Genomic DNA, 23640 nt, shown 5'->3' with positions numbered 1-23640 from the left:
GTCAGGGATAGATGCTGGAAGCTGTAAATCATTTTATATGAAGTGGGCAGGAGCTTGTTTAGGATCCTGTATAGCACACAGTGTGCCACAAAAATGAAATGGAGCCGCCCTCATCTGGTGCCCAAAGGAGCAGCTCATCCTGGCACAGACAGAGAGCAGTACAAGAGAAATAGTACTGCACTGTATTGTAAAGTTGAGCTACTAGACAACTAATATAGATCATGTTCATTCGTTGGATCTAAGTCTGAGACATTGTATGTTGAGTCTGGCTTCAACTTATAATGGCCCAGAAAAGACCACTGCATGCTGAAAACATTGTATCCTGAGGGATCACTGTATTATTATCCTTAGTAATAGAATACATGTTTGGGAAAAACATAACGGCCCTGATTTATCACGCCTTCACTCAAGAATTCTGGCTACAAAAAGTCACAAAATGGGGCTTTTGCAAATGTTTAGACTCACTTGCACATAAATATTGCGACTATTTGCATTTTGAAACCACTCACTGCAGTTTTGAAATATGGGTGGGAAAGTGGGCACGGTTAACTATGTTAATAAGTTTCAGTCCACATTCGTCACTGAGACTTTTTTTTTTTTTTATCGCAATCTCACTCCAGGAGGAGGGTAGTGTTGTAGACAAATGTAATGGTTGTAATCAGCTCGCATCAAAGTTTGTGTAAGGAAAAAGGTAAATCCATTCTCCATCAGCTGCAGTAAGAGACAGACCTAGTTGTTACCATCTTAATTCAATTCTGAGCAACTCCTTCCCCTCCTTGCCCAGTCTCCGTCCTTTATTGACTAACAAAAGGTGTAAAAGGGGCTGGCCCTAGACAAGGATACAGGAAGTGATGACATATCAAAGGACAGGGAGGGGCAGCCAATGGACACACCCCCATCCCTGTATAAGGAAGGATGAGTCATGCCCATTACCTGACCAGCCAAGTGGCTGCCCACCCTCCATCACTGTCAGCATGGACCTCATTCAACACTGCTCCAAAGTGATCAGTATCTAATAAAGATGTTCTCATACTGACAGTTTTACCACTGGTCCCGATTCAGCCAAAGTACCCTCTGCTAGAGTGCTCTCTGGCTAAATCCGACACAGGGAGACAGATGACAATCTATAAAAACACACACACATCCTAAGATAAAAAATGTCCGCATAATAAAATTTCCACAACAGTGGAGTAGGAAAACTGGAGTAGCTTTTCTAAACAAAAGTGTTAGGTTTAAGGATAAGACAAATTTATCAAACATGAGACACTTGATAAATGAGGCATAAAGTACAAAAACTCAGTCTCAAGCAAATCCGACTTCAGATATTCCCCTCATAATAAATTCTCCCCAAAGACTCAAGGCTGCCTGAAGGTGGTAAGCACTGAAATCTACTAGGTAGGAGGTTTACATTCTCCCGTTTCCTGAAAATAAAAAAGGGTTGAGTTTACCAGACTTTGCGTCTCTTTTCTTCTTATGATTTCGTAAAGATAAGTACACATTTTTTTTTTCTTTTATAATTCAGGTTTCATTTTTATATCTCAGAAGTGAGCCACTGCAACTGGAGGATGACCAGAAACCCCATGGCAGCGAAAGGATTAAAGTAGACCTAACAGAAGTGTTACATAAAAATGTGAAAATCATATTTACCAGATTACATTTTTGATCTTCTTCTCCTGTGGTTCTAATGGCAAAAAGTCCTATACCCTTCTCCATTTGTACAGCCTTGCCATAAGATCACTGTATATATACCAATCCTGATTCACACAATTTCACCCCATAATGCTCTGTATTTCATGCAATTACACAGCAATGCCTCAGATGATTCTGTCCACACAAAAAAACCACCAAGAACTTCCTCCTCTACATGACTGCAGACCGCTGTTTCCTGTCTCCTTTACACCTCCTTGTGCCAAGGTCTGTGGGTTATCAGACATGTGAAAGAGTGCCGGTGTGTGAGAGAGACATACATTTCCAACATGGCAAAACAGTAATGGCAAGTTCTGTCCAATGCCCCTTACCACTCGTTTATTATATAGTGCCTAGAAAAAGTATTCACCCCTTGGACAGATCTATGCTTTAATGTAAAAAAAACAATGAATAATGGACTTTTCATTTTTAATGTCAATATTTAAATGAAAGTAGAACACTAAAGATTTTTTCCTATGGCCTGATTGTGTGAATAGCAAGTGTAGAGATTTTCTGGATACTGGTTATACTTGGAGGGGTTAAATCCTGTCCCCTTGTCTATATGGAGTGGCGTGGCAGGTCAAACATGCTTACTACCACTCCTTCTATTCTCTATGGGACTGCCTTAGACAGAGCACAGTACTCAGCTATTTCCTGCAGTCCTAAAGAGAATGTCTGACCTCCATTCTAAAGGGGAAACATTCCCCTCCCTTTCCCGGGTGGAAGTCCCAGGACCTGTGCCCATATTGATCACATATTGATGTCCTATCTAAAAGGATAATCCATCAATGTATACTACTGGAAAAAAAAAAAAAAAAAAAACACAGAACGTTATATCCATTTGTTTGCTTTACTTATCTTATATACTACTTTTCCATGACCTTTTATTGGTTTTCCAAACAGGTAATTTCAGAATGTCTTTCCACCAGAGAGCAGTGCATTGTGGAAGCTCAGATGACAGAACTAGGTTATGGGGTGGCAAATCTGATAGCAGAATGGAAATAGACTGATGCCTGGGCCAATTATAACCAGCAGTATTGAAAGCAGCTTTGTAAATGCATGCTGAGAACAACATAAAATAACTTAAAGATGAAAAACGAAAGAATGGTAATTCAAAAAGTACTAAATTACTATTGTAAACTTTTGATATTTGGTAAAACATCCCTAATGCCATAATAATACTTTTTGTAATATACTTTATTAAGACATTTTGTATTTTTATTAGACTTTTCCCTCCCTAAAGCACACCTTTTCCCTGTGCGCTTAAAATTCACTTTTCTGTACACCGCTGACTTCTCAGCCGTGTATGGAGTTTACAATTTATCAATGGGGCCGCAGAGAATGGAGTATGGGCAGGGGCGCAGGCTAAACTAAGAGCTGACATGCAGGACTTTTAGCTTAGCAAAGCAGGCACAGACAGGAGCCGCTCCGCTCAGCTAATCCTGGCATAGCACATGGTTACAGGGTACCCATGTGCTATGCCAGGATTCAGTAAACCTCTGGGGGGCACAGGCAGGAGCAGCAATATGTGCCTCATTCATAAGCTGTAAACTCTGTACACCGCTGAGAAGTCAAATTGTGAATTTTAAGAGCACAGGGAAAAGGTGCGCTTTAGGGAGGGAAACGTCTATTAAAAATACTAAAGTATATTACAAAAAACTATTATCATGGCATTAGGGATATTTTACCAAAAATGTAATCAAAAGTTTATTCATAAGCAATGGTGTGGAGATTTTCAGTGATCACAATCGCGTTTGTTTGCAATGTTTTTTTATTTTGCTAGTATGCATAAAGAAATTCATTATGGGGCTAGTATACAAATTACTAAGAAATGTACTGTTCATGCCAAAAAAAACTTCAGTTTGGTCTCAAAGAGGTTGTCTGATCAGAGATAACCTTGCAGCCCTGAGGTAACCAGCTGATCCCCCAAGGTCCCACTCCTGACACCCATCCACCAGCTGATCCCCCAAGGTCCCACTCCTGACACCCCCCCACCAGCTGATCCCCCAAGGTCCCACTCCTGACACCCCCCCACCAGCTGATCCCCCAAGGTCCCACTCCTGACACCCCCCCAACAGCTGATCCCCCAAGGTCCCACTCCTGACCGCCCCCCCCCCCACCAGCTGATCCCCCAAGGTCCCACTCCTGACCGCCCCCCCACCAGCTGATCCGCCAAGGTCCCACTCCTGACACCCCCCCCCACAGGGCCAACCCCCCCCACCAGCTGATCCCCCAAGGTCCCACTCCTGACACCCCCCCACCAGCTGATCCCCCAATCCACATGAACATCATATGCGTTTTATTTGGTCATTTCACAGAATAATAATTACTCAACATCCATCAATCACGTTATGTTTATGTTACTCTTCCAATAATTTTGCAGATAGAAGTTATTGTTATCAATTACCGATAGGAGAAGAAGAAAATCGTTGGCTGTAATCTAGTCAGAGTACAAGAATTATTATTTTGTGAGCCTAGTACTTTAGTGTTCCTTTAATATGCTGTATGGATATGAGCTGTTCTCTTCTGAGAAACAATGATTCACCGTATGGTCATCTACTTTATGTTATCCTATTCCCATAGTAAGTACTTTGGCATTAGGTCATGTTCCACCATTTAATACAAGGCTTCCTACTAAAAACAAGATTCTAAATAGAATAAATGAACACTCTATAGTACTGTAGTTTCTTGGGAGCACACTACTGCATCTAAATTTTTGCAATAATATTTTCACTATATTTTTCACAGGAAGTCATATCTCTGTGAAGTATATAAACAGCATTTACTGGTATTGTGTGAATATTCAAAACGGCAAATGTACTGTGAAAACACTCTATAATGTCAGGCACTTCGCTTTAGTTAGTGTCCAATATTCAGCAGTGTGGCTGGGCTTACACATGCAGGTTTTCAATGCCAAAGACAGAAGTAGATTGAAATTTTTCCATTTCTACAGTCCAGCATACTGACGTCAAAAAGGGTCCAGAATATGAGGGTGCAGAATATTCGAGTTTTTAAAAAGTTAAAAAATTTACTGTAATCTTACTCCAGTAAAGGGGTGGCATAGAAAGTGGAGTAACAGCTCAAGATAGAACTGTTAGATGCATCAAATTTATCAAACATTGTGCAACATTTGATACAAAAATCATATTTACAGCAACAGAGTCTTCTGCAAAACTGGCTTTAAAGGGACCCTATCACGTTGAATATGGGGTCTGAGCTGCAGGCTACATGTTATAGAGCAGGAGGAGACTGATATATAGTTTTATGGAAATTTTAGCAATTTTATCCATTCTCATTCTGGGCTTTAAAGTCAAGGGGTCAGTATATATAGTACATTTTATAATTCAATACAGACTTTAGAGAAAACATATGGATGCAAAAAATGAAAAATTAAATTAAAAATGCAGTTAAAATGCCATAAAAAACACCATGCAGGAAAGGGAGGCTTGCAACAAAATTTGTGCATTAGCTCAGCCAGTCAATACCTAGAGGAACCAGTAGAAGTTAAATGAATAATCTATGAATTTTGAAGACAGTAATGTTTGCTTAGAGAATTGGGGCTAAACTGCGGTAATCCAGCATGACCACTACACAGTGGTTCTGGCGTTGGTGGCTGCTGAGTACATGTGATTGTGAAGGTGCTGGATATTGGTCCCCCACCGATCTGGAATTAATGACCAAGGATAGGCCATTAATATTAAGAACCCAGGAGGGATTTCATCTTGAACTTACTTTTTGTCAGTCTACAGGATTTTTTGCATGTTCCTGAAAACTCGGCAGAAAACATAAGGCTTAATTTGCTGCTGATCACTTCCATTTCAGCTATAGAATGGATGAGAGGGTCGGGGTTTATCCAGGAGGGTGGTGCTTAATTATATTTGTGTGAGAGCTCATTGATACCATTTTGGTGTGTGTATGACTTTTTGAGCACTTTTTTGTGAGAGGCAAAGCAACCAAAAAACAGTCAGTCAATCGGCCACATTTCGCTGTTTGCCATATAGGATAAATATTTTTATATTTTATTAGTACAGGCATATTCGTACGTGGCGATGCCCATGATGTTTATTTTTTGTTTATGTATTTTGATTTTGGGGAAAGGGGAGAGATTTTGCTTATATTTTTAAAAAAACTTTTTTTCTTTTTTCTTTTACACTTTTTAATAGTTCCCCTAAGGAACTATAACAAGCAATCATTATATTGCTTCTCTCTCTCTCTCGCTTCTGCATTGGAGTCTATGGGATTTACACTAGGTTCCTATGGAGCCCTGCCACAGGCAGGCTCTCCATAGGAACTAACGTACAGCAGCCTCGTATCAATCAGGAGGACCGAAGTTGCTGCACACCAAATTCGACTCTCCCAATCTTTGCTAAGGGGGGCCGATGCACTGACAGGAGCGCTTCTGGTTTTTATCCCCACAGATGCTGTTGTCACATTTGACCATGGCAGCTGACGGGTTAAATGTGTGTGATCGATGTTAAAAACAGCAAGCAACTGGAGCCTGCTGCAGTCGTGAGCAGGCGCCATCTTTTAAGTCCCACCCGCCGACGTATATATTCTTAAGGTGGTGGGGAATGGGTTAAAGGCAACCTGTCACATAGAACATGGAGTAAGATCTTAGGGCATCATGTTATTGCGCTGGCGATACTGAGCAGATTATCCCCGTCACCACACTGTACAACTGGGTTTTAATCTCCGGGAGGTGTCGGGAGGATTCATCAACACCCAGGAGATTAGTGAACCAGTCTGGGAGATTAATCCTTTTTCCAGGGACGTTCTGGGAGAGCTGGCAATTCCGATCCGAAATGCATCTGGAGACCTGATGATTACGTGATGAACATACACCAAAGTTCATTATAATCTATCATAGTGGCAAGATCTTACATTGAACTGTTGCAAAGAAAACTCTTACTGCATCGTGCTCAAGTGATCAAGGAAATACGGGCGTTCGCAGCAAACAAAGGTGCATGCGTGAAGAGATCGTAGCTGGCGAGCTGTGGAACTGCAGAGCACAGGAGACAAGGAGGCTAACAAGGAGGAGTGAGACGCGCTATGAGAGCAAACTAACTAAATCTGACTATAACAGTTCTCCTGGTCATATCCTATATTGCAACACTGTAAGCATGACATTAAAGCACCTTGATCTGCATGCTTACAAGGAGCAGTTAAAGGGAACCTGTCATCAATTTTATGCCGACCTCACTGAGGGCAGCATAAAATAGTGACAGAAATGCTGATTTCAGCGGTGTGTCACTTATGAGATAAGTGGTTGCCGAGAACCAGCATCATAATCATTGCAGCCCAGGCCTTGAAAAGAGTCAAATCTACCTGCCAAGAGTCCTGGTTATACATAATCTCCTGCTCTCTCACCCATCTACTGATGATTGGCAGTTCTCTCCAAGAGAGATAGGGAGAGAACTAGGTAGAAGGCTGTAAGCCATCAGCAGGTGGGCAGGGTGAGCCGGAAGTCATGAATAACCATGACTCTTCTCAGGTGGCCATGACTCTTTTCTAGGCCAAGTCTGCAATGATTGTGATGTCGGTTCTCGGAAACCAATTACTTTCAACTTATAAATGAGAGACCGCTGAAATCAACTCTCCTGTCTCTACTTCATTCTGCGGTTAGTATGGGCAGCATAAAGTTGATGACAGATTCCCTTTAACTCTATACAGCAAATACCGCAACGAAGCTACCCTATATTGCATAAATGTAAACCTGCACACTGTATTTTTTGCCCCATAAGATGTACTTTTTTTCCCCACAAAGTAGGGGAAAAATGCCCCTGAGTCTTATGGGGTGAATACTAATAAGTGCTTCCATAATGGAAGCGCTCATTAGTACCAGAGGACCAGGAAGCAGTGAAGGCTCTGTACTCACCGCTTCCTGGTCCTCGGCTGTCGGCTATGCAATGGCTGCGCACAGAGTGAGGGGGCTCTGTGACATCACGCTGTGTGCGCTGGTTCACAGCACAGCCGACTGAGAAGGAAGACAGAGCGCAGGCAGTGAGGAGCGGCTGCGTCCAGGAGCAGGAGAGGTAAATAGTTTATTTATTTTGTGATCCGAGGCTGGGGGCTGCTGAAACATGGCTGGGGGCTGCTGAAACATGGCTGGGGGCTGATCAAACATGGCTGGGGGCTGATCAAACATGGTTGGGGGCTGATACCTCATACCGCCCTTACAAAAAAAAGTTTATATTGTGCAAAAGTATAAAATCATTAGAAAATACATAAATTTGATATTAGCGCAAAAGTACTGAGTTGCAGAATAAATTTTTTATGTCACTCATGCCCCACAGTGAACGCCAAAAGACACAATACATTAGATCAGTGATACAAGTGGCTCTCCACCTACTGCAAAACTGCAACTCCCGTCATGTTCTAATAGTCACAGGTTGTCAGAACACAATGGGATTTATTTATCAATTTCTCTTAGGCCTTATTGTCATGGTGAGGAGTGGGGGAAACTCCCCACCGTACAATGTCACCCGGTACTAGGCCGTAGGCAGGGAAAAGGGAGCTGGTCACCTCCTGAAGCTTCCCTAAAATTGCCCTAGACTCCTAGCTGTATGAGCCACCTTCAAAGGTAAGGGGGCTTATCCCCATGAACCTAAAGGTCTTGGAATCCCTGCATCGCCCTCAACATAGTGACAGGGCAGAGACCTCCTGTTCATCCATCACCACGGATGAAAGGCGTCTCCAACGGCCTAGTACCAGGTGACATTGTACAGTGGGGAGTTTCCCCCACTCCCCACCATGACAGTATGTCCAACAAGGTGGCCCTCAATGACTGGGCAGATGGAATAGCCACAGAAAGGAGCATAGCTTCCAGCCCAAAACAAGGCTAGAGCACAATTAACCTCCATGCAACAAGCCTAGGCTAAATAGCTCCAAGAGACCACACCCTGATCCACACCTAGTCAGGAAATTAACCCCACACTCACCAAACAGCAGGAAGAATCACCTAAGGGGAAGTGCAAGTGCAAACCGAAAACTACTCGTTGCCCCCGGCAACCAGTCTGCACGGCAACCGCGTCATGGTCAAACAATACGACCGTGACACTTATGCACACAACCATGTCTGTATTGAGGTCTGCAAACCATGGATCTACAAAATACGAATACTTTCCATGTGCACTCCGCATTTTTCTCATCCCCTTTACTAGAAATGACTATTTTTTCCCACACTATGGACAACAACAGCACACATTTTATAATTTGCAGAACGTACATACAGATGAAGACAGTACATACAGATGCAGGCAGAAAAACGGATGCCATCCATGTGCTGTCTGGTTTCTTTTGCGGTCAGTGTGCAATCTGCATAAAATTTATGCAAAATAGTGTTGCGTGCATGAGCCCTTACTTATACAGGTGAAACTAAAAAAAATTAGAATATTGTGCAAAAGTTCATTTATTTCAGTAATGCAACTTAAAAGGTGAAACTAATATATTAAATAGACTCATTACATGAAAAGCAAGATATTTCAAGTCTTTATTTGTTATAATTTGGATGATTATGGCTTACAATTTATGAAAACCCAAAATTCACAATATCAGAAAATTAGAATATTGTGAAAAGGTTCAATATTCTAGGCTCAAAGTGTCACACTTTAGTCAGCTAATTAATCCATAACACCTGCAAATGGTTCCTGAGCCTTTAAATTGTCTCAGTCTGGTTCAGTAGGAATCACAATCATGGGAAAGACTGCTGACCTAGCAGTTGAGCAGAAAACCATCATTGACACCCTCCATAAGGAGGGAAAGCCTCAAAAGGTAATTGAAAAAGATGTTGGATGTTCCCAAAGTGCTGTATCAAAGCACATTAATAGAAAGTGGAAGAGATAAGTGTAGAAGAAAAAGGTGCACAAGCAGCAGGGATGACCGCAGCCTGGAGAGGATTGTCAGGAAAAGGCCATTCAAAAGTGTTGGGGACTTTCACAAGGAGTGGACTGAGGCTGGAGTTAGTGCATCAAGAGCCACCAAACACAGACGGATCCTGAACATGGGCTTCAAATGTCGTATTCTTCTTGTTAAGCTTCTCTTGAACAACAAACAACATCAGAAGTGTCTTACCTGGGCTAAAGAAAAAAAGAACTGGTCTGTTGCTCAGTAGTCCAAAGACCTCTTTTCTGATGAGAGCAACTTTTGCATCTCATTTGGAAACCAAGGACCCAGAGTCTGAAGGAAGAATGGAGAGGCACACAATGCAAGATGCTTTTAGTCCAGTGTGAACTTTTCACCGTCAGTGTTATTTTGGGGAGCCATGTCATCTGCTGGTGTTGGTCCACTGTGCTTCATTAAGTCCAGAGTCAACGCAACCGTCTACCAGGAGATGTTGTAGCACTTCATGCTTCCTTCTGCAGATGAGCTTTATGGAGATGTAGACTTTATTTTCCAGCAGGACTTGGCACCTGCCTACACTGCCAAAAGTACCAAAACCTGGTTCAATGACCATGGGATTACTGTGCTTGATTGGCCAGAAAACTCGCCTGACCTGAACCCCATAGAGAATCTATGGGGCATTGCCAAGAGAAAGATTTGAGACATGAGACCAAACAATGCAGAAGAGCTGAAGGCTGCTATTGAAGAATCCTGGTCTTCCATAACACCTCAGCAGTGCCATAGGCTGATAGCATCCATGCCACGTCGCATTAAGGCAGTAATTGATGCAAAAGGGGCCCAAACCAAGTACTGAGTACATATATACAGGGAGTGCAGAATTATTAGGCAAATGAGTATTTTGACCACATCATCCTCTTTATGCATGTTGTCTTACTCCAAGCTGTATAGGCTCGAAAGCCTACTACCAATTAAGCATATTAGGTGATGTGCATCTCTGTAATGAGAAGGGGTGTGGTCTAATGACATCAACACCCTATATCAGGTGTGCATAATTATTAGGCAACTTCCTTTCCTTTGGCAAAATGGGTCAAAAGAAGGACTTGACAGGCTCAGAAAAGGCAAAAATAGTGAGATATCTTGCAGAGGGATGCAGCACTCTTAAAATTGCAAAGCTTCTGAAGCGTGATCATCGAACAATCAAGCGTTTCATTCAAAATAGTCAACAGGGTCGCAAGAAGCGTGTGGAAAAACCAAGGCGCAAAATAACTGCCCATGAACTGAGAAAAGTCAAGCGTGCAGCTGCCAAGATGCCACCAGTTTGGCCATATTTCAGAGCTGCAACATCACTGGAGTGCCCAAAAGCACAAGGTGTGCAATACTCAGAGACATGGCCAAGGTAAGAAAGGATGAAAGACGACCACCACTGAACAAGACACACAAGCTGAAACGTCAAGACTGGGCCAAGAAATATCTCAAGACTGACTTTTCTAAGGTTTTATGGACTGATGAAATGAGAGTGAGTCTTGATGGGCCAGATGGATGGGCCCGTGGCTGGATTGGTAAAGGGCAGAGAGCTCCAGTCCAACTTAGACGCCAGCAAGGTGGAGGTGGAGTACTGGTTTGGGCTGGTATCATCAAAGATGAGCTTGTGGGGCCTTTTTGGGTTGAGGATGGAGTCAAGCTCAACTCCCAGTCCTACTGCCAGTTTCTGGAAGACACCTTCTTCAAGCAGTGGTACAGGAAGAAGTCTGCATCCTTCAAGAAAAACATGATTTTCATGCAGGACAATGCTCCATCACACGCGTCCAAGTACTCCACAGCGTGGCTGGCAAGAAAGGGTATAAAAGAAGAAAATCTAATGACATGGCCTCCTTGTTCACCTGATCTGAACCCCATTGAGAACCTGTGGTCCATCATCAAATGTGAGATTTACAAGGAGGGAAAACAGTACACCTCTCTGAACAGTGTCTGGGAGGCTGTGGTTGCTGCTGCACGCAATGTTGATGGTGAACAGATCAAAACACTGACAGAATCCATGGATGGCAGGCTTTTGAGTGTCCTTGCAAAGAAAGGTGGCTATATTGGTCACTGATTTGTTTTTGTTTTGCTTTTGAATGTCAGAAATGTATATTTGTGAATGTTGAGATGTTATATTGATTTCAATGGTAAAAATAAATAATTGAAATGGGTATATATTTGTTTTTTGTTAAGTTGCCTAATAATTATGCACAGTAATAGTCACCTGCACACACAGATATCCCCCTAAAATAGCTAAAACTAAAAACAAACTAAAAACTACTTCCAAAAATATTCAGCTTTGATATTAATGAGTTTTTTGGGTTCATTGAGAACATGGTTGTTGTTCAATAATAAAATTAATCCTTAAAAATACAACTTGCCTAATAATTCTGCACTCCCTGTATGCATTATTATACTTTTCAGAGGTCCTACATTTTTCTATTTAACATCCTTTTGTTTATTGATTTCATGTAATATTCTAATTTTCTGAGATTGTGAATTTGGGGTTTTCATAAGCTGTAAGCCATAATCATCCAAATTATAACAAAGGCTTGAAATATCTCATATATTAGTTCTATAAGTTGCATTACTGACATAAATGAACTTTTGCATGATATTCAAATTTTTTGAGTTTCACCTGTATAGCTCTGACATATTCTGCATCACTTTACAGCCAATGTCATCACCCACTGTCCCCAGTGTCACAAGCTAGATTTCCTATTAGTATGTCTTTGGTGTGTTGGAGGAAACCCACACAAACACAGAGAGAAGACACAAACTCCATGCAGATGTTTCTCTTAGGGAGAGTTCACATCACTGTTATTTTTTTGTTCTTCTATTCTATCAGAAGAACAGAAATATAAAGAAGAAAAACGGATCCTGTAAAAAATAAATGGATCCTGTGCATCAGTTTTGCCCATTTAGCATCCGTTTGAGGCCATTTCCGCAAAGATCAGTTTTTGCAGACGAAAAAAGGGACTGTATGCAGTACTGCATGATCGCATACATTAGTTCCAGGTGCCTGCTGTTTAACACAGCAGCGATTATGGCGAAAAAAGAAAGGAAGGTGCTCATAGGGTAATAAGTTCAATAACAAATGTATGAAAATAGGACATCAATGGTTGTGCTCACCTTATAGTGTTGTGCATATGTAGGCACAACACTCGTGAGGACAGGGGGGTCGGTGCAGCCGGTATCTTCTCAGTCCTCGTAGGTGGAGTGGCCAATACTCCAGAGGAATGATATGTAACACAATGGGAAAAGTTTTGTGCACTAAAATAGTACACCAATTGATACCTTCTGGCGCAAAGACACAACCTCAGTAGATAAATAAAGGGTCTTTATTGATGAGTGACAATGCGTTTCGGAGTCAGTACACTCCTTTTTCAAGTCTGTGGGGTCCGTGCTGGGGCTTGAAGCGCGGCCTTCAAGCCCCAGCATGGACCCCACAGACTTGAAAAAGGAGTGTAAGGAGTGTACTGACTCCGAAACGCGTTGTCACTCATCAATAAAGACCCTTTATTTATCTACTGAGGTCGTGTCTTTGCGCCAGAAGGTATCAATTGGTGTACTATTTTAGTGCACAAAACTTTTCCCATTGTGTTTAACACAGCAGGCACCCAGCGGCTATGGCGGCACTTGTGAGCAGGACTCGCCTTTAAACCCTCACTGGCCAACGTCATTTTCCGCTGGAGCAGCAGGAAGGGGTTAAAAATGTGACTCATCCCGCATAAAAAAAGTCCTCAAACACTCTAAATCTCATCTACTTTGCTGCTAAAGTAATACAGTACAGAGTTTTTGGTCCCAAAAACCAGGAGGAAAATCATCAGCATATCTACAACATATGAACACACCCTAAATAAACTATATCCAACTGAAATTTGGTGCTAATAGGTCGTTAAGACAACCTCCCTGAGACAGTATTATACCAAACATACATTTTCTCCCAGCATTATAGCAAAATCAAGTTACCTGACTATGGTCTAGGTGGCCAATGAAAATACTATTTTTTTAGGTTAGGCTCAAAATCCAAAGTCGAATCGCTCATCCCTACTAATCACCGAATAGGGTTACCATGACCATTTCCAGAAGACTTTTCTGCTTCTGTAAACTAGTGACGGATTGCAGTTGTTACAAGGTCAGAGAATACATTAATTCCAGGGCAATGGAAAGTATGGTTGTGAAATGAAAAGGGCTCTTGCTGACATTGCATCACTATTTCTAGACAGTGCCTTGAGTACAAAATAAATCTCTTGACTTGGATGCATGCCCAAAAACTATGACCTAGTTTCATTAGGGTGGGAAATAAATAAGAAGAATCCTTGAGGGAGAAGATTACCAGAATAGCTTCTCATTGAAAATGAAAAGCTGACGTCTCACACTGAGAACAGTTTTTTGCTATTATTTTAGACTTTTTTCTCACATGACCATTGTGTTTTTAGGATCCCCTAAGGAGACCACAGTGTATATATTGTTACATTCACTGTCCTAACGTGACATATTGTGCATGGACTTCAGGAGGGCTTCATATGGTATTAATCTAACAAGAGAGTTGACTGGGGAAGCTGCTCAGGATTAATCCCCCCATGTCCTCATGTCACTCACAGAGGCCAAGAAAATTAAAGTACAGTATGCTGGAAAACAAGAAAAAAAAGGCCCATGTCAATATATGCCAAAAATTTTGAGACGGCCATAGTACCTCCTCAATGTCAGCAGGCACAGGGACTTACAGTACGTTCTTTATACTGGTAACAGAATGTTTTACAATTGTCCAATTCATTCTTGGCTCATGGCTGCCACTAACTTGCATCGAGTTTACACATCCTTTCTGGATTAGTCCTGGAAAATCCCTTTTAATTTGTCCTTTTTTTTTATATTTTACCTGTCTCTTTAAGGCACTATTTTTATACCCTTGTGAAACAGCTTCTTAAGGCCACTAAAATATTTATATTGGCCTAAGTTCTTGAGTTGCCTAACTGGGAAATCTCTGAAACATGAGCCAAATTCTCACAAAATCAATAGAGAAAATAAAGGCGCTCTTTGACAACAGGCTCTCATCATAAGAAGATAACCTTCTGTCGTACAATAGCCCAGTGTCTGTAAAATCATAAGAAATGGTGGTGGGCAAATATAATTTGTATAAAATAATACATCTTATATATATCTAATGAACCTATATTTTATAACATGTGACCTATATGCTTTACATACATAAAAGAATTGATTAGACTGAAAGAAATTGATCGGACACAAGGAGCCACTAAGGATTTCCTTCCCATCTATGTAACCTACAGCCCAGACAAGGTGTGAACATCTGACTAATTTCAGTATACTCGGTTGTATAGTCATACAGTCCAAATATGCTGCCCTGCATTACACAAACCTCATACTCCGATGGAGGAGGCTCTATGACAGCTGTCAACAGAACTCTAATTCCAAAGGAAAGGAAGAAAGTATGCACAGTATAACGGGCTGTGCTCCAGGGGAAGCATGGAAATAGTAGAGAAGACATCTAAATTATCTAGTGTGGTGAAAGTGACGTGCTCCAGAAAACCTATTTACATTAGTTTCAGCCTTTGAGGAAAACTGACTGCCATTTCCGATATTCAGTCACTATAATTAATAGGCAGATCTTTCCCTATATTAAATATTATATCCCTGCTCCAAATCCATAGACATATAGCATTACAAATATTCAATACCACTTAAAGGTCAGCTTTTTTTCTAAAGGGTATGGAATAGCCTAATGTAATAATTAGGGTTGTTGTATAACATTAGAAAAAGAAAATTGGCTGAATTCTTCGTGTACAGTACCACTCATGTACATGGGCTTTCTCTGGTATTGCCACTCGATCCACTGCGATACAAGACACTGTAGACAGACGCAAAAGTGAACTCTCACAAAGTGACGGGTAGTCTGACAATAAAAAAGTTAAAGGGGTTGTCCCATCTGGGACATTTATGGCATATCAGAAAATGACAGTGCGCTAAGTTATTTTTGGAAGTCCCATAGCAATGAATGGAGCATATTACCATATTGAGATAAGAGCAGGTCCTAGAGGAAGGACCTGCACCTATAGGACATTTATGACCTATTCAATCAATATACGATGCATGTCTCAAATAAATAAAAAAAACACTTTCATTATTTATTCTCAGCCTTCAGTTCAGGAGCTATCCTGCCTAAAAAACCTGAATAATCTCAGATACTATACACAGGATGCTACAAATGTGCTTCTTGAGAGTCCCATTGAAAAGATTGCGGTTGTTCGGCAGTCTGTTCAGCTGAAAGATGCATGACATCAGGGAAAATATTAAATATGAGAATCCGATCTTAAAGCAGCATCACTGGGTTCCCAGTGACCCAAAGTTTTATTTCATGAGAAAAATAAAATTACTAGTAGACAACGTATACACAGAGAATATCATTGACGATAAACTGCATGATTTTCTGATTAAGATACATCCAGTTACTCCTGTTATCCCACCTAAAATTAATAAGGATAGAGAGAATCCATCGGGACGCCCAATAGTTTCTGTGATTAACTCGGTCTTTTCCCTTATGGCTACCTTTCTAGATGGGGATTTTAAAAGATTTGTGAGCTCCTATGTTAGGGATACATCTGAGGAAGGGAACTTTTAGGTCTTATTTGATGTTGTAAGCCTTTACAACAGTATTAAACATGAGAAGGGACTTACTGCAATACAGCCAAATTTCTTGTTAGAAAATGGACAGTTCCTGACTTCTCTGCTTGAAATTATCTTGACATTTTCCTTTTAAAAATGTTTTTTTACATTTTTTTTTTATACAGTGTGGATGGACCGTGATGGGGTCGAGTGTGACCCCCAACTTATGCTAACATCTTCATAGTATTTTTTCAGGAAACCCATGTTTACCCATCCAACCACTTCCAATACGTGAGAGCTGGATGAGGTATATCTATGACATTTTCCTCATTTGGACTGGTACAGAAGAGGAACTCTTGTGCTATCTGAATAGTATCCATCAGGAATTGCAATTTAAGGTGGTTTACTCCACAGAAAAACTACAATTTCTTAACACCCTAGTACATACACAGGGAACAGGGCTTTATGCCGATCTTTTTTCAAAAGTAATGGATAGAAACAATGGAGCACGTTTATTAAGGCCTGCGTTTTAATAAGCCCCTGCGCTGGCAGAGGCTCAACTAAGTCATGTAGAAGCGCCTGCCTCTACATAACTTTGGCGTATCCACAGCCAATTCTAAATGTAAGACAGTTTCCTTGCTGTCTTACATTTAGACCATTTTCTAGGCCTAAACCAGGCGCAGAATATGATGAATGAGACAGACCTACCACTTCTCTGGCCACACCACGCCCTTCTTTTTTTTACCTGGCGTTTGCAGAGAATAAGTCACAGATTCTGCCGCAATGTGGCACGCAACAGAATCTGCGCCACTGCGAATCTGACTTATATCTGACTTATAAATGACCCCCAACATCCTTAGGTTCAACAACTCACATCCTCGTGGGATGGTTGAATCTTTAACCTAGAGCTGCTACGCATTAGGAGAATTGTTAGTTAGGATTAACGCATAGATGAAAGGCTCAAGGAAATGACATGGAAATTCACTTGTCCTGAGGCATCAGGGTCAATGATATATAACGAGATGACCTGCTAAAGAGTAGAGATTCTAAAAGTATGACTAAGAGGATTCCTTTTGTCTCACGCTACATCTACTTTAGTGGGAGAATAGCATACGTTGTTAAGAAAAATTGGTGGATACTCACACAATCCTTCCCATCGGCAGAGAAGTTTCAAGCCCCTCCCCTTATGTCCTACAGGAGAACAATGAACCTTAAAGACCAACTACTATTGGCTAATCCTTTCAGGAGTTTACCTAACTCCATCCATGAGAAAGTCTGCTTCCCATGCTTAAATTGCTGCCATCGTGTGGGCAGCACGGTGGCTCAGTGGTTAGCACTGGTGCCTTGCAGTGCTGGGGTCCTAGGTTCCTTGCAGTGCTGGGGTCCTAGGTTCGAATCCGACCAAGGGCAACATCTGATTGGAGTTTGATGTTCTCCAAAGACCTTAGATTATGAGCCCCATTGGGGACAGTTGGATGCTAATGTCTGTAAAGCGCTAGGGAATATGCATAAAATAAATACATAATTGTGGTAATATGACTGAGGGATTATGCGGTCCACAAAAAAACAGATCCGCAAAAAAGAACAGTACTATGTTCTATTTTTCTTTTGCAGAACGGATGTAAGAACATACGGAAACAGAAGGCACACAAAGTAACTTCCATTTTTTTAATGGACCCATTGAAATGAATGGTTCCGCATACAGTCTAAAAAACTAAACGGACACGGTACAAAACTAAACGGACACGGTAAGAAAATACGTTTGTGTGCATGAGCCCTAAGGGTAACTTTTGTACATTGCCAGACAGGGAAAAGGTATCATATTCATCAATTTTACACCTGTGATTCCTCATATGTAATATTCATTCTGCAATGTCCCTGCGGTCATATATATATGCTTACTTCATTATTGGCTGTGGAGGACCCTCCTTTCTGATGCCTTCATAGTTCCTCCTGTCATTCTGGAGGGTGAGATGCACGCGAGTGTTCTTCTGTCTCAGCAGATCAATTGGCGGAGTTTATGTGTATTCTTACCTGTCCACCCCAACCCAGCATCAATTTGACTGAGAGGGTGGACAATGTTAAGTGATGTATGGAAAGGAAACACATCTTTACCCCTCACCGGTACCTGTCACCTAAATGGAGATCCGGAATGGAGTACAATTGTGAAACCCAGTTAACAGCCAGCGATTACAATGATTGTAGATTTTGTCCCCCACTTGTGGACTCCACACTCAGATGATCATGGTGTTTGTATCAGTGGTCACCAATAGGATGCCATAGTGAATGTGAGTTAGTCATTCAAATGGTGATCCCACATAGTGGCAACCTTAGGGAAGTATGGATCCTGTTATTGCCTAGTATCTTAGCTGCCAGTTACATGGAATTGCTATACTCCTCTCCTCCCCTCCATGTAATGATTTTGGCCTTCAAATGTCTGTTGCACACATTCCCCACCATTTATATATAGGCTATTATGCTTTCTACCGCCTAGTTTCCAGGGATGCCACTGAATCACCGCCCACAATGGTGATGTCATGAATGTCCTACACACCCTTATTGTGTGACCTTTTTCTTCCTAGCAACAATGGACGTTCCTAGAGTAACGCCCCACACAATGACGCCAGGTCTCCCTTGCAAGCGAATGAGTCATTACTAAAACGGGACTTTGCTCCTGCATGATTACAAGAGCATGCACACTTGAACCAGCATGATGCTAGGAACAGCCTTAGACTTGGGGCGCATTCACATGACAACGCCGTGTTTTGCGGTCCACAAACTGCGGATCCGCAAAACACTAATGCCGCCCATGAGCGTTCCGCAATTTACCATTATAGAAATGCCTATTCTTGTCTGCAGAGAGGAACAATAGATGCGGATAGCACACAGTGTGCTGTACGCATCTTTTGCGGCCCCATTGAAATGAATAATTCTGCAAAAGTGCAGAACAAATGCAGAACCGTTCATACAGTCATGTGAATGAGCCCTTGCCCTCTGTAGTGCTGGAGGTATGCTCCTGCTTCCGTGTGGACTGCAAACACAATAAGTTTTTTACTACATCACTTCTTGTTTCCATATCTGATTATTAATTATGTATGTGTATACTATACCTATATCTGCATATTATTCATCTAATGCGGTGGGAGTCACCTATAATGTATAGCACACACCTGCTGGGAACCTTTTTAAGGAATACGAGTACACTCTCACATTGCTTGAAAAATACTTTAAGTTGAAACGTTGCTATGTTTGCTGCCTTATGGTGAAATAAAATAACCATTGCTTGAAGTGGAAGAGTGCTGCAGATATTCTATATATATATCCTATATGCTGGGATCCGGAGCCAGGATCTAACTCTGCATACACCAAGATACCCTGAATCATTATCAGGTACCAGAGTACTGCAAGCTAGTTTTCACCCTATTAAGGGCTTGGAGTGCCGCTTTCTTTAAATTTTTTTGACATCAGGACAAAAAAAGTCACAGATCATGCTATTCCCCATATCTGCAGCATTAATACGGTTTTACGTCAATTTTTTACCATGTTAAACTGTACTAAAAAATAAGTAGGAAATGAGAACAAAATAAAACACAAAAAGGTAGACAGTTCAGTTCCCTTTTACCTGAATTGGAGCTGAGCTTCAGTACCTCAGCATGGTCACTACACAGTGGAAGGAGTTGTGCTTCTGGCTCGTGTTAGGGCGTCATTACATTTAGCGATTCAGCTCACAACTGTCCCCTGCTAGGGGAGGAGATTGCTGCTATTACATGCAGCGATCTCCTCTACTGTATAGGAGGAGTGTTCATTATGCCATCGCTGGTCCAGAACTGAGTAGTTGTTTGCCGGCAGCAGATCGTGATTACACAGCATGATCTGCCTCTGGCCAATGATGATTTTTAAGCATGCTTAAAAATCTTGATTGCCCTGATGAACGAGCGTTTTCTTGTTTGCTCGTTCATGCTGTAATCAGCAGCAGTATTACACTAACTAGCACTCATTAGGGATGATCTGGCAGACAATCTGCCAGTGTAATACAGCCCTCAGTTCCGGCACTGGAGCTTCTGCAAACAGCTGAAGGGTGGGAGTGATGGGCGTTGGACCCCCACTGATCTGACACTGATAACCTATCCTAAGGATAGCTCAATCTAGAACCGATACAACCCCTTCTTCCTTTACCACATAAATTATACTTACATATCCTGCAGCCCACCAAGATCTGATTAAATAAAAGAAAATATTTGGAACCCAAGGGTATCAATATAAATGGATAGCCCAGTTTATAATGTCTTAGCGTCTATTAAAAGTCATTGTAAAGTAGCATATATTAAAAGTTATTGTAAAGTACAGCAATACAACATTTTAACTATAAAGACAAAATAACACCAGAGCATGTAAAAACGTTGATCCTATTTGCTCCAGATATTGCAGGTGGCAAATGCAAAAACACATTGGTTCATTAACAAAAAATTACCATATCTTGCATGACAAGATTAGTTACAAGCACAATGTTTATTTTTTATCATATGTTTCTCTTAAACGCAACACGTTTTAGCAAGATGTTAATTCCCATCATTTAAATAGTCATAACTTAAACTGACAGCTGAGACAAATAATAAAACCCACGTTAAAATATTGCCATTGTAAACTGCCTGCCTTTCATAATGTGAAACAATCAAAATAACAGTCTACTGCTACATGTTGGGAAGGTAGACCCATATGTTGTTAATGAATAAATTCATAGGCAGTTATAGGGCTTGCAAAAGCTGGCCATGCAATGGAGTCATTTCCCATGTATTAGTAACTGGCAGATTGGAGATAATGTAGTCATCGAAAGTTAGGTCTTCTCAGGAACCCATAAGGTAGTATGGCACCGGTATGAGATGTTCACAACTGGTCAAACAAGTATCCCATGGAAAACTTCCATCTGGGATGCCAGCAATAATATAGTACAGTTTAGAGTAATGCTCAGGTACCTGAAGAAAAAAAATTGAGGGTCCTAGGCCAACATCTGTTACAGAGTGTCCCACATAAAGGGGTATTTGAGTCATGTCAAGCAGCAGAATCCAGTGTGAATGTTTTCTCTGCAGCTATGCCTCTTTTAGGTTACGGTATCTTGCAGCCATTATTAGTCCCATACAGCAGAGGACAGCAACCTGTGGTTCTCTAGCTGTGGTCAGCATGTCCTGACTGCCAAATAAGTAGTTTCACCAAATCTGGGTTGCTGTCTAGTACTATAGAACCTGCTTCTTGTACCCAGTAAGGATAAATCTGCAAGGTTACACAGTAACTGTACTGATCCTATTTTACTAGGCTGCTAGGCAAGTACTGTAGGCAACTAAAAATCATCTAAACAGAATGACAAAAAGAAAACAATTCAAGATCTTAACTATTTACTTTTTTCAGGTGGAAATGATCTTACATATCTGGAGGGATTAAGGGATGGAAAATGATCTTGATGCACGGCCAATAAATGTACTGTCCACATATTACTTTGGGTGGTGTAACATAAATTGCAACATAAAGTATGTGACATTGTGTACTACAAAAGAAAAGCATAGGCTTCATTGCACATATCACTGATGTTGCAAAATAATGAAAAAATCATATTTACTTGTAATATGGCTACATTTCTGTCCAATCATACCATCTTTTAAAATCTCTAAAAATAGATAACCCACAACCAGAAAGCACCTTAAAAGGTCTATTTAATATGGCTGTTTAATTGCGAAAGAACATTTTCGAATATTAGGAAATTCTGTATTAATAGAGTGGAGTCACCCATTTAGGACACTCATTTATTAGCCAGAGTTGAGAAAAGTTGAGAGACTGTCTCTTGATTTGGAAACCCATCACATCTATGTACGGACATCTAATTGATTTCAACTATGCTTAAATGGCCATTAACCTTTTAGATAACTCTGCATATCTCAATAGTACAGGTGAACTTTGTAATATATCTCAGCAGAGAAAAATGTCTCTTTCTCCACTTATCAGCTCATTCACTCCCCCATCTAAACTGACATTCTCCCAGGCAAACTGTCAGCTGGCTATATGATCAGATTATAGATGCCTATAGAAGTCTATGGAGAGAGGACAGGGGGGAGTGACCTGACAGTTGTCCTTGAGATCGAGAATGTTTGTTTAGGGGGAAAGGGGGAGGCTGATAAGTGGAGAGACATTTTTCTTTGAAAATATATATCACAATGTTAATTATATTCATCTACATTATTGATTTATGCAAAGATGTGTGAAAAGTTAGTGACCATTTATTGTCCACTGTGGTGGTGCTACAGGAAAACTGAACCCTTGCTTCCAAGATCCTCAAAAGATTACGGCTGATGACTTGAGGACCTAGTGGCAGGGCACGTTGTGATCAGATTATTGATGACTGAAAGACACAGTCCAGTCTATTAATACAACACCCAACACACACTATTTCCATATGTTTTATGCAAAGTTAAGGGTCCTAAAATGGCTCAAATTATTCTGTGTGAAATGCTAAATAACATGAATCTAATGTAGCTTTTAATATAAGCAGATATCACTGTATGCATAGATTTGATATGCTTTTTTTCACATTTACACCAACCTTACCTGCTCCAGGAATTATGGCCAACTTGGTTTCAACAAGACCCATTTTTGTAGATGAAGCTGAAACAATATAATTGAATATTCATAATAACATAACAGTTTTTCTTACTAAGAATCTGATCTATTCATAATATGTGGGAACTGTATTTCTACGAAACATTACCCAAACAAATCCAATATCAGCTCTGAAGGTTAAAGGGGTTTTGTGGGATTTTAATATTGGGGACCCCCGCCGATGGCACATCTCACTAAAGGGTTTACCAACTGTACAGGAATTTGATACACCTCCACTCATGGCATATAAGAGGAACACCAATTTGTGAAACAAATTGGTGAAAGCAGATGTGAGTAGCACATATACAGATAAACAACGGTATCTGGCTCCACGAAAGACGGGCAATTTTCCATGTTTGGGATGCTGTAACTGTGGAAATATGATAAAAGGGGACACATTTGCACACCCATATACTGGACAGGATTACAACATCAAGGGTTATTATACGTGCAGATCGCGAGATGTGATATACATGATTCAGTGCCCGTGTAGTTTAATATATATCGGGGAGACTACTATGGAACTTAGAGAGAGGATCAATAAACATAAAAGCACCATCAGAAAAAAGATGATGGACAAACCAGTTGCGAAACACTTTGTACATTGTGGCCATTCTATCAATCAGTTGAGAATCCGTGTAATTGATTCTGTTGGTGTATTGAGGAGGGGAGGTAATAGGGAATTAATCTTGAGAAAGAAGGAACTGAGATGGATATTTACCTTGAGGTCATTACAATCTTATGGATTAAATATAGAATTCAATGTAAGTGGTATTGAATAGCTTTATATGTCTATATGTATGTTCTTCGGTATTTGTTGGTTTT

General features: G+C 40.9%; 1 protein-coding gene across 2 annotated transcripts in view; it reads right to left on the bottom strand.

Annotated features, from left to right (window-relative positions):
• The window catches only part of AUH (AU RNA binding methylglutaconyl-CoA hydratase), a 295495-nt gene that overhangs the window by 93058 nt on the left and 178797 nt on the right, over positions 1-23640 (bottom strand). For both annotated transcript variants that reach the window (XM_044273314.1, XM_044273313.1), the window contains exon 6: positions 22765-22821. In XM_044273314.1, coding sequence (XP_044129249.1) covers positions 22765-22821 — 57 coding nt within the window. The remainder of the gene's footprint in view (positions 1-22764; positions 22822-23640) is intronic.

This window comes from Bufo gargarizans, chromosome 1 (assembly GCF_014858855.1).
Source record: "Bufo gargarizans isolate SCDJY-AF-19 chromosome 1, ASM1485885v1, whole genome shotgun sequence".
NCBI classification, from domain to species: domain Eukaryota; kingdom Metazoa; phylum Chordata; class Amphibia; order Anura; family Bufonidae; genus Bufo; species Bufo gargarizans.
The sequence above is the reverse complement of the archived record's forward strand: the minus strand, read 5'-3'. Positions and strand labels throughout refer to the sequence as shown.